General features: G+C 37.2%; 1 protein-coding gene across 5 annotated transcripts in view; it reads right to left on the reverse strand.

Annotated features, from left to right (window-relative positions):
• Window positions 1-12,578, reverse strand: part of USF3 (upstream transcription factor family member 3) — a 44,118-nt gene that overhangs the window by 21,652 nt on the left and 9,888 nt on the right. Inside the window, exons 1-3 of one of the 5 annotated variants that reach the window (XM_029214448.1) lie at window positions 12,352-12,496; window positions 2,338-2,453; window positions 846-910 (exon numbers count right to left, since the gene is read on the reverse strand). In XM_029214448.1, coding sequence (XP_029070281.1) covers window positions 846-892 — 47 coding nt within the window. In that variant the 5' untranslated portion in view covers window positions 893-910; window positions 2,338-2,453; window positions 12,352-12,496. Of the gene's footprint in view, window positions 1-845; window positions 911-2,328; window positions 4,241-12,351; window positions 12,497-12,578 lie in introns of those variants that run through there. The other 4 variants (XM_029214449.1, XM_029214446.1, XM_029214447.1 and 1 more) reach the window with 4 other exon arrangements.

A 12,578-nucleotide genomic window follows, 5' to 3' on the forward strand; every position in this document is an offset into this window, starting at 1 on the left:
ACTACACCACCAGGAAAGTCCCTGTAGGTGATTTCTGATGTTTGCTCTGGCACCTGGCCAGGGGTAGGGATGAGTATGTACAGAAAACAAGCAATGGTACAGAAGAAACTTGTAATCCCCAGGGAGGGAAGTGTGGTAGTCACTAGCACTCACGCACTAACGACTGGCATCTGAGCCATCTTTTGCATTTATGTACCTTAGGTTATCCAAACTCTTACATTTTCTTAAAAGCTGATCTACTAAAAACACCAATTTTCCCTTTTATGTACAATTACTCAATATATAAGAATTCTCTAATAGCTATTTGGTAAGGAAAGAAAATAATGATTTTAATATTTAATAATGGAAGCACTGGCCATGCAATTCTAAGCAGAAACATTGCCCCAAATGCTAGAAAGTTTGAAGGAGGTATTATACAAAGAACCAGAACTAATACTATACTAATGTGCATATTGGCATTAATGGTTTGTAATGTCACAAAATGCCTGCGGAAGCTGACTGCAGCCTACGCGAACTTAGTATCCGCCACAAAGACCAATATTGAATGCAAGTAAAAATTTCAGGAGGAACTAAACATTTAGCACAGATTAGGTATTACACTATTTTAACTACTGATAGTCATTTTATTTCTTACACTGCTAGTAGAATTTAAAGGACAGGTAAATTTTAATTATGCACCCCTTTCAGTAAATCTATTTATATTTATCCACACCTATTTTTGAAGAGTAATGGTTTTCTAGGCATCCAAAGGAAAGTTCCCTAAAGGACTACCTATTTAGCAAAGTGGGGACTAATTCTGCCTCTTATCTGCCAAACTATATTATTTTTGGATTGTGTCTTCATACCTGTGCTGCTTTTTTGTAGGAGTCTCATTCTCTGACATTTCTGGCATGGTTACAGTGATAGGAACCTACAAGGCATGGAAAGACATGTCAGAAAGTCTAAAGGCATTCTGGTATCTTGGAGAAACTGATTAATAGCAATTTGGTTTGAATACCAAGACGCTAAGAAATAAAAGTGACATCACGAAAAAGCACTGGATTAGGTGTTGTAGACAAGTATAAGAAGATAGGACAAAAAATACTATAACCAGCAGGTGGAGAACATGGTGAATGTCAAATGTGAGGTATAGCCAGGAGTGCTTGAGAAGATTGGAGGAGAGAAAGGTCATTATAGGTTTGGAAATCAAGAAAAGCCTAAAGGGGGGTGTAGATTTGAGCAAGACCTGGAAAGACAGGTAAAACACACTTGTTGGGAGAGTATGTTCTTTGTTCATGATACTGTTTGTTCATGACACAAAATTTAAAACAATGGTCCTCCTCTCTGAATGCAGAAAAAAACAAAAGTGACAAGTACACAAATAAATAATATTCCATACATGGAAGCAAGCATTCATTCATTTATTCATTCACTCATTTGCCAGGCTTCCTTCATTTCAAACTGCTAGAAGTCTTAAACATTACCACTTGAGAATCGTTAAAAATCTGAGTTTGAAAATTCTATTTATATTTAAAATACCATGATACTAAAGAATATATGTACAATATGGAAATATACACCTATGCCAAAAAAGCCTGAAAGCAAATACATTAAAATATTAATCACAGTTATATAAGGCCAGGAATATTATAGGTGACTTCTTTCTCTTTTCTGATTTTTCAGAATTTTGTAATGACAACTTTAATGCTTTTAAATCCCAGGGATTGACAACTTTTCAAAAGAGGTCTGTCAAGTTGGGATACCTGTTCTGATACACTGCAGGAGGCTGCAAGAGCAGTTTCCTATTTTCTCTTTGAGAGAAAAAGAAGGCAGCAAGTAAGGAACCGAAGTCAGCGTGAGTTTAAAATCTGGTTCTGCCATTTCCTAGCTGTGAGGTCCTGGGCAAGTTATGTAACGTCTTGGAACCTCAGATTCTTCATCTCAAAAGTGGATCATAATCACAGTATCTAGATTATTGGGCTGTTTCAAGAAAGGAATGATGAAATAATGCAGGGAGAGGACAACAGCATGGTGCCTAGCTGGAGTAAGAATTTAATCAACATTGGCCATGGATATTAATGAGGTATTTCAGGTTAAGGCTTTAGCTCTAGAAAGGAGGGGGAAGGGTCCTGGGAAAGAAAGAAGTAGATGCAGACAAGGTGCTGACAGAAAAGTACTAACTGAAGCAGCCTGAGGAGAAATGTGTGCTCTAGACCCATTTCCAGCGCTTATTCCAACCTTCTCCCTAACATTTATGAAGGTCCAGATCAGCCTAAAAAACAAGTTCACATTAGATAACCACAGACTGACAATGCGGGACACGTGAGTAAATAAATCAATCCCTGTCACCTTTCTCACCCAAGGGCTTGCAGAATTTCTTCACTTTTGATTCCTGGCTTCCAACGCCTCCCGTTTCTGATCCAAATCTATCATCTTCTGCCAGAAGATGGTCTATAAGTTATGTTTTCTTCTTACTACACAAGAGAAAAATCAGTGAATGTTTATAGGTTTCCATTAGCAGCATGGAAAACAAGGACTAGCAACCTAGAGCAGGCAGGCAGATTTTCCGTGGCATACAGAATGATCCTGAATTCTCCCCACCTCTCAAAAGTTAATGAACCTGGTTTCTTTCAAAAGTCACTTCCCCGTGGGTTATGAGTGCTCCACAAAGATGGTAGCACAGCAGCCATTGGACAGTCTCCAGGAGGTGATTCTCCCCTTTCTCATGCATGCTCAGTTTTCCTTGCCCTCTGCTGTCCTCAATTCTAAAATTATCTTTCCTTCAATCTCCTACTTCCCCATTCTCTCTTGTGCGAATGACTGAAAACTTACTCAAGAACCTACCACTAAGGCACCAGGAAGACAGCCCTCAGATCTGCGCATTGTCTATGCTCTTAAAAAATGCAAATATGGGGGGGGGAATTCCCTGATGATCCAGTGGTTAGGACTCAGCACTTTCACTGCCAGGGCCTGGGTTCAGTCCCTGGCCGGGGAACAAAGAGCCCACAAGCCTTGCAGCATGTCAAAAAAAAAAAAAGCAGACATATGGGGGCTTCATACCAGACAAATGAGAAGTGCTAGGTAGGGCCCAGGAATCTGTATTTTCAACAAGGTCTCTGGGTGATTTTTTTCTTTTTCTTTTCTTCTTTTTTTTTTTTGCGGTACGCGGGCCATGCCTTACGGGCCCAGCCGCTCCGCAGCATGTGGGATCTTCCCGGACCGGGGCACGTACCCGTGTCCCCTGCATCGGCAGGCAGACTCTCAACCACTGCGCCACCAGGGAAGCCCTTCTCTTTTTTTTTTTGGACAAACTTAGCTCCTCTTTAGGGCAATATTTCCTAAACACTCCTGATCATCTGAAGGTACTAGTTTAAAAATACAGATTCAGACCCACTGAATCAATCTCTAAGGAAGGAATTCAAATCTCTGATGGAGGAATCTGAAATTTAATGAGTGCCCCCAGGTGGTTCTTATCAGGACAATTTGAAAGCACAGGCAGGTATCTTGGTGAAATTTCAGGGACCTGACCAATACTCTACTTGTAGGAGAGATTGTTTGGGATGTGGTATGAGAGTTGACCAGATAATTTTACCTATAAACCAGTAAGGTCAGATTTGCCTCATACCCACATGAGTCAGCATTTGGTCATTAATATCATAGTTCCAGTTGTTCCCCTGTAGCCCTTTTGCAAGTCTGCAGATTCATGTTACAATTAAGATACATGAAGTAAAAGTTTTAATTTTTTTTAACATCTAGAATCTTAAAGTAAATGACACTAGAGGCCTATCACATAAGTAAACACATTCAATAAACTTCACTGTGGTGAAAGCCAGTAGTTTACTGAAAGAGGAATATAACGGCAAATCAAAATCATCCATTTTACCAAATGTCACTATAAATATCCATCTCAAAGCACATTTTAACCAATTCAATTAATCTAATTCAGTGCAAAATTATTTCCATGTCCATTACCTCCTGATATTAAAATTGCATTCCTGACACTGAAAAAGAACATTTACTGGAATGAAGAACTATATAATATTGTCATAAATCCTTGTCCACTTATTAATTAACCTACTAATAAGGAAATGGCACTTTTAATACAATATTTATGTAACTAAATACAAATATACCCTTTAAAATTTTAAAGTGCCATGAATTTTTGAAAATTGTCAAAACGTTACATTAGTAATCTATGGATTACTATTTTTCACGGTAAGAAAGAATTATTTCTGAAATCAGTCAAACCCAGTGGTTCTCAAAGTGTGGCCTTCAGATCACCTGCATCAAAATTACATCTTTTAAAACTTTTTTCCCCCTCAGGGTAAAGCTTACATATTAGTCAAATGCACAGATTTTAGTGTAACATTTAGAGAGTTCTGACAAATGCACACACCTGTGTGACACAACCCCTAGCAAGGTACGGATTATTATCATCAGAGAAAGTTCTCTCATGACCCTTCCTAATCAGTGCCTTCCCCCTACTCCCAGAGAGGTGACCAGCCTTCTCATTTTTTTCACCATAGAGCTTTATAATGTATTAACTGAGAATGCTACTGTTTCAAACTTTTACTCAACATGTTAAAATTCATTTGTAGTTTGTTCCTCTTTACTCCCGAGTATGAATATATAATTGTGTGTGAATTTATAACCCAATTTGTTCATTCATTTTTCTGTTCATGGCCACCTGGATTGTTTCCATGTTTTGGCTACTATGAATAAAGCTGCTACCCAAGAACACTGTTGTGTAAGTCTCTTTGTGGATATAGTCCTTCATTTCTCTTGGTAAATACCTACAAGTATAATTGTTTATCACGTCCCCTTAAGTTCCACTCCTAGGTATTTACCCAAGAGATGTCACACTTTCTCCAGAGTGGTAGTACCATTTTGCACCGCCCACGAGGTAGAAGAATTGCTCGTTGCTCCACAGCCTCGCCAGTACTGGGTTTTGTCAGCCTGTTAATTTTAGCCATGCTGGTGAGTATATAGCGGTATCCCATTATAGTTTAATTTGCACTTCTTCATGACTAATGATATTGAATGCTTTTTTTTTTTTTTTTGCTGCATCACGCAGCTTGCGGCATCTTAGTTCCCCAACCAGGGATCCAGCCCATGCCCCCAGCAGTGGAAGCGTAGAGTCCGAACCACTGGACCGGCACGGAATTCCCTTGAATGCTTTTTATGTGCCTATTAAGACCATTTGTAGATCTTCTTTTGTGTGTTCATATCTTTAACCAGTTTTTTAATTGGGCTGTTTATCTTTTTATTATTGATTTATAGGAAGTCTTTATATATTCTGAGTTATTAACTGATATATCTTCTGGACACCTGTCCTTTGTCTGAAATATATTTTGCAAACACTTTCTCCTATTACGTGGCTTGCCTATGCTTTGTCTTATTTTCTTTTTTTCTCTCTTCAAGTTCATTGATTCTCTGATTTGATTTGATTTGATTGATTTTTTGGCTCCACCTCAGGGCACGTGGGACCTTAGTTCCCCACCCAGGGATGGAACCTGCGTCCCCTGCACAGGAAGCAAGGAGTCTTAACCACTAGACTGCCAGGGAAGTCCCTGCCTATGTATTTTCTTAAATGTGCCTTTTGGTGAGCAAAATTCTTGATGAAATATAACATCACTTTTTCTTATCTTTTTTTTTTTTTTTGCGGTACGCGGGCCTCTCACTGCTGTGGCCTCTCCCACTGCGGAGCACAGGCTCCGGACGCGCAGGCCCAGTGGCCATGGCTCACGGGCCCAGCCGCTCCACGGCATGTGGGATCCTCCCGGACCAGGGCACAAACCCGTGTCCCCTGCATTGGCAGGCGGACTCTCAACCACTGCGCCACCAGGGAAGCCGCTCAATTTTTTCTTTTATGATTATTTCTTTTTGTGTCCTGTCCAAAAAACCTTTACCCATCCCAAAGATATTCTCCTATGGTTGCTTCTAGAAAGTTTATAATTATAAATTAATTACTAATTAATTATAATATTTAGGTCAATGATCCATATTATTTATGACATGAGGTAGGGGTCAAAGTTCTTTGTTTTTCATACGGATATTTAAGTTGTTCCAACACCATTGCTTGAAAAGATTTCCTTTCTTCAATGGCATCTTTGTTAAAAGTCAAATATCTGTAACAGTGAAGTTCTGTTTCTAGGCTCTCTATTCTGTTGCTCTATATTCTGATCTATCCTTATATTATCACCACACAGTCTTGATTAAGCTTATGTTTAAAATATAGATTCCTACACCCCACCCCAGACCTAATGTATCAGAATCAGGGGAGGGAGAGGTCCAGGAATATGCAGTTCTAACAAGCTTCCTGTTGATTCTTATACACCCCAAAGTTAGAAAGTATTACATTACTTTAACACTCCTTCCTCTAAAACTGATACAAATTGGTGAGCTTACACATTAGGGTCCACTTGGAAAGACCAGTGAACCTGGATTTAGGAAACCTGAGCTCTGTCTCAGATTTGCTGCTCAATAGCTATATTCCATTTTATTTACCATAACCCAGGGCCTGAGTGTTTTCATGTGTAAAAGAGGGTAGGTCTAGACTCAACTGTTCAAGTATGGATTGAGTATGTACACTGCCTAGCAATTGCAGAAATAGAGATGAATACAGTCTAGATCAGGGCTTTCCAAAAAAGCTTTGTGCAGTGGAAAATCTACTTTCCATATGGTCACCACTAGTCACACGTGGCTATTAAGTGCTTGAAATGGGGCTAGTGAGACCATGGAATAAAATTTTTCATTTTCTATATTTTTAAGTAATTTAAATAGCTACTTGTGGCTAGTGGCTACTGTACTGGACAACACAGGGAATGTAAAAAATAAGTTAAAAGGTGAAAGATGAATTAAAAGATAGGTTAATGAATGTCAGCTTCCTGGTTTTGGTATTGTCCTACATTTATAAAAGATGTCACCTTTGGGTGAAGCGGGGTGAAGAGCACATGGACTCTTTGTACTGTGTTTGTATCTTCCTTTGAGTCTATAATTATTTTTAAAATAAAAAGTTTTTAAAAGCGAATTTAGGGAATTCCCTGGTGGTCCAGTGGTTAGGACTCTGCACATTCACTGCCGAGGGCCGGGGGTGTGGAGGGCAGAAAGAGAACTTGGACCAGACTGTAAAGGAATTTTCTATGCCTAATGAATGTGTTCAGATTTTATCTTAAAATCAGTGGTTCTTGAATAGCAATCCAAGAAACTAGCCTAGCACCACTGGTCTGAAGTAAAATGAAGTCCCCCGGTCTACAGTAAAATAGAAAAAAGGACAATGCAGTTAGGATATTTTTTCTTTTTTATTGGTAATATAACTTACGTACAGTAAGTCACTAACTTAAGTTCACTGCTCCATGCTTTTTTGGAGGCCACGGCAGTGAAAGCCTGTGATCCTAACCACTAGGCCGCCAGGGAACTCCTCATGCATTTTTATACATGAATACAACTATGTAACCACCACTCTGATCAATATATAGAACATTATCAGCATCTCAAAAGGCTCTTTCGAGGTCACTGCCACTTAATTCCCTGAAGTTTCTTTTATAAGTATATATTCAGGGATTTCCCTGGCAGTCCGGTGGTTTAAGACTTCATCTTCCAATGCAGGGGGTGCAGGCTCGATCTCTGGTTGGGGAGCTAAGATCCCACATGCCTTGTGGCCAGAAAATCAAAACATAAAACAGAAACACTACTGTAACAAATTCAATAAAGACTTTTAAAATGGTCCATATAAATAAATAAATAAATAAATAAATATATATATATATATATTCAAAGAAGAATATATATTTCCAAAGAAGACATACAAATGACCAACAGGTATGTGAAAAGATGCTCAACATCTAATCATCAGGTAAATGCAAATCAAAACCACAAAGAGATCTCACTTCACACCTGTTAGAATGGCTATTATCAAAAAGTCGAAAGACTGTTGTTGGTGAGGGTGTGGAGAAAAGGGAACCCTCTTGCACTGTTGGTGGAAACATAAACTGGTACAGCCATTATGGAAAACAGCATGGAGGTTCCTCAAAAAATTAAAAATAGAACTACCATATGTTTCAGCATCACACTTCTGGGTATATATCCAAAGGAAATAAATCACTATCTCAAAGAAATATCTGTACTCCATTCATTGCAGCATCATCCACAGTAGCCAAGATACGGAAACAACCTAAGTGTCCATTGACAGATGAATGGGTAAGGAAAATACTGTACTATATGAATGTATTATTTTGTATATTGTATGTGATATATATATGTGTATGTATATATCATTTGGCCTTAAAAAAAGGGAAATCCTGACACTTGTAACAACATGGATCAGCCTGAAGGACATTATGCTAAATGAAATAACCCAGACACAGACAAACAAACACTGTATGATCTCACTTATATGTGGAAACTAAAAAAGTCGAACTCATAGCAACAGAGGGTAAAATTGTTGTTACCAGGGGCCAGGGGGTGGAGGAAATGGTCAAAGTGTACAAACAATCAGTTATACACTGAGAAAGTTCTGAAGACCTAATGTACAGCACGGTGACTATAGTTAATATAAGGTATTGTATATTTGAAATTTGCTGAGAGAAAATCTTAATTGTTCTCACCACAAACGGTAGCTATGTGAGGTGGCAGATGTGTTAATTAGCTTGACTGTGGTAATCATTTCACAACGTACACTTATATCAAAGCATTATGTTATATACCTTAAATATATATAATTTTTATTTGTCAATCATACCTCAATAAAGCTGGAAAAAATATATGTATACATTCAGAAGTGTGCTACTACCTCATACATTGCTGGTGGGAATGTAAAATGGTGTGGTCACTTTGGAAAACAGTCTGGCAGTTCCTCAAATAGTTAAACACAGAGTTGCCATATAATCCAGCAATTCCACCTAGGTATATACCCAAGAGAATTGAAAACACATGTTCACACAAAAACTTGTACATGGATATTTGTAGCAGCAATGTTCATAATAGTTTAAGAGTTGGAACAAGCGAAATGTCCTCAAGTGACAAGTAAATAAAATGTGATATATCCACACAGTGGAATATTGTTCAGCAATAAAAAGACATAAGTACTGATACATGCTACAGCATGCGTGATCCTTTATATTATAAACATTATATTAAATGAAAGAAGTCTGACACAAAATGTCACATGTTGTGACTTTTATTTATTCCATTTATAAGAAATGTCCATAACAGGTAAACCCATAGAGAAAGAAAGTAGTTGCCAGGGGTTGAGAAGGATGGGGAGTGAATGCTAATGAGGAAGGTGGGGTGGGGGGTCTTTGGGGGATAATTAAATGTTCTAAAATTAGATAATGGTGATGGCTGCACAACTCCGTAAACATACTAAAAACCATTGAATTACTCTTTAAATGGTAAACTTCATGGTATGTGAATTATGTGTCAATCAAGATCTTAAATTAAAAGAAAACTGTTTGATAGAAGTCTCTTTGGGTAATTTGAAACTCTACCCATTCATCTTTTTCATCACTTGGTACATCTGCTTTCTTTCAGCATATAATTTCAAAATTCTACTTAGTTACCAGTCATCCCCAATTTCCCTAACACAGGGAAAATGTGAAGCCACCAAAAAGTACTGGCATTTATTTAAGAGAAGATTTAGTTTAACTTTCAGTGGCAAGTTGCATTTTCTTCCCACCAAGAAGCAAATTAGTGGTAAAGGTTAATTTTAATTGTGTCTTTAGATACTATGAAGAGAAAAACCTAATTCTTATAAAAATTTCAAGCTGGAATTAAAGTGTCTTAATTGAAAATATTTTATGGCACATTGCTTAAACATCATTTGTCCACGGGTTGAGAAAGATCTTTTCAATCTCGGTATTTGTCTTGCTGCTGTTTAACACATTCCTAAGCATTTTACAGTTACTTAAAATGTTTTAAGAGTGGCTACGTAGATATGCAATTTTAAAATATGTTCCATTTCTTTATATGAGATCTATAATAAATCCTTAGTCCTCTCCAATCAAAATGATTTACACTACTGAACTAGAATATGATCCATGGAAATTACAACGCAATTAAGCATTAATTCCTGGTCTGGGTCACAGTCATTAAAATGTTAGGCCATAGGCAATGCTATGTTCTGTTTTTTACTTAAGGTGGGCATTTCTCCATGTCATTCAAAATTGTGATTACAGCATTTATGTTTAGTATCTTGGATATACGTATGCTATCATCTTATTTAGTGCTTTGAGGCACCTTTGCTCTCTGTATTTTGCTAGATGAGCTACAATTTGCATTTATCTTCTCCAGCATTTTAGGTTAATAACCTCCTACCTGGTCTACGGGGTCCGACTCATTAAATCTTGAAATCTGGCATATATGTATTCATAGTGGGAATAGCACAGGGGTGCTTTTCACACCCAAAAGAATCCTTCTTCTGTGCCTGTGGTTTCAGCAGCTGCTTTCCATCTTGGTGGGAGCTTGAGGAGCTGTTTATGAGTGTGCTGTGTTGTCTTCTGCTTTCTGCAACTGCTATCAGAAGTTCTAATTTTCTCTGCCGTTAAAGAAATATTATGTCCTTTAACAATGTCTACTGGCTCCCACCATCATGTTGGGTGCAATCAGTCATGGAGTTTTCATAAATGTCAACCTTGAGATGCTATGACATATCTAAGAATATGAAATAATGAAGTCCTGCTTTTACTGGGCAGTTGAGTGAAACTATATTTCAAGAAAAAGAAATAAGCCAAGGGCATAGTAATTTGCTGAATGCAGTTTTAAATTTTTATTTTTAAGCTACACAAGTAAACTGTTTGTATAAAAAAATGGGGTTTTTTTGTTTTGTTTTGTTTTTTTGCGGTACGCGGGCCTCTCACTCAGCCTAATAGCTCCACCCATACAATGTAGTTATATGTACTGAGAGTCAAATTTATTTATTTACCTATTTATTTGTTATGTATTGTATCTCCCCCAAATTCACATGTTGAAGTCCTACTGCCCAATACTTCAGAATGTGACTGTATTTGAGGATAGGATCTTTAAAGAGGTAATTAAGTTAAAATGGGGTCATTAGGGTAGGCCCTAATCCAAGATGACTGGTGTCCTTATAAGAAAAGGAGATTAGAATGCAGACCGCACAGACATAGGGAGGACCACGTGAGGAGAAAGCAACCATCTACAAGCCAAGGAGAGGCTTCAGAAGAAACTAAACCTGCTAACACCTTAATCTTGGATTTTGAGCCTCAAGAACTTTAAGAAAATTAATTTTTCTTGTTTAAGCCATCCAGTCTGTGTATTTTGTTATGGCAGCCCTAGCAAATAAGTAAATAAATAAATAAATAAATATTGATAAATAAATAAATGTTACAAGTAAACTTGTATATAATACCTATCCTTTGGGATGGGGAGGAGAACATATGTTAATAAATGATGCACGTAATTTCTCTGGAAGGACTGCCTTTGAGGAAGGGAAATGGGGGACACAGTACACAGGAGACCTAGTGTATATCTTCAAATGCAATTTTAATTTTTGCCACATGTATGCATTATGAACTAATTTTTGTCTTTCTAATAAATGCATTTAAGGCTATAATATTTCCTCAAGGTACAACTTTGTCCACAGCCCATAAATTTTGATAGGTAATATTTTCAAGTTATTAATTTCTAAATAGTATACAGGTTCACTTAAATATTAAATTATTTTTTAAATGCTATACGGAAAAACAAAAAAATACACATTACCCCTAACCACGTCCCTTTTTTCAAGGAGGAAAATCAAAGTCCCCATTTCCACCTATTCATTCTACCCTCTCCCAGTTGGTAATCAATTTGAGATCAATTTTCTTGATCTTTCTACAGAGTTATTTACATGTATGTATTATCACATGCACAACTTTTTTTTTATAAAAATTAAATCATGCTCTATGTCACTCTGAAATCTGCTTTATTTTTACTTAGAAATACATTATGGACATCTTTCCAGTAAGTACATATCAATTTAACTTACTCTTTTTCATACATGCATAGCACTGTGTAACATGGATGAGCCATCATTTATTTAGCTGTTACCCATTGATAAATACTCTTTATCCCTCTTTCTTTTTTATTTATTTTATTTTTAAAATCTTTATTGGGGTATAGTTGATTTACAATGTTGTTATCCCTCTTCCTTTTTTACTTCCGGGTTTTGTTTTGTTTTGTTTGCTATTAAAAACAATGCTGACAAAAAAAGGGTATAATCAACATCTTTTAAATTTTTCAGTCCAAAGCAACACAAAATATCTTATTATTGCTTAACTTGCATCTCCTTGAGGACTAATGAGGCTGAATACCCTTTCACATGTTATAAATCATTTATATTTCTTTTTTCCATGATTTGCTTGTTTTTATTACCTTGACTTTTTCTTCCTTGTAATTTCAACTTTTATATCCTCTTCAAACTTAGGTAAAGTAAAAAGCTTTCCAAGAAGTTATATTTCTTCTTTTTTGGTTCCACTTTTGTTAAGAGTCTGTGTGTGTGAGAGTGAGAGTGAGAGAGGGAGAGAGGGAGAGAGAGTAAGAGAGAGAGAGAGAGAGAGAGAGAGAGAGAGGGAGGGAGGGAGGGAGGGAGGGAGGGAGGG

This window comes from Monodon monoceros, unplaced genomic scaffold (genome assembly GCF_005190385.1).
Source record: "Monodon monoceros isolate NGI ecotype Baffin Bay Population unplaced genomic scaffold, NGI_Narwhal_1 Super_Scaffold_11, whole genome shotgun sequence".
Taxonomy (NCBI): domain Eukaryota; kingdom Metazoa; phylum Chordata; class Mammalia; order Artiodactyla; family Monodontidae; genus Monodon; species Monodon monoceros.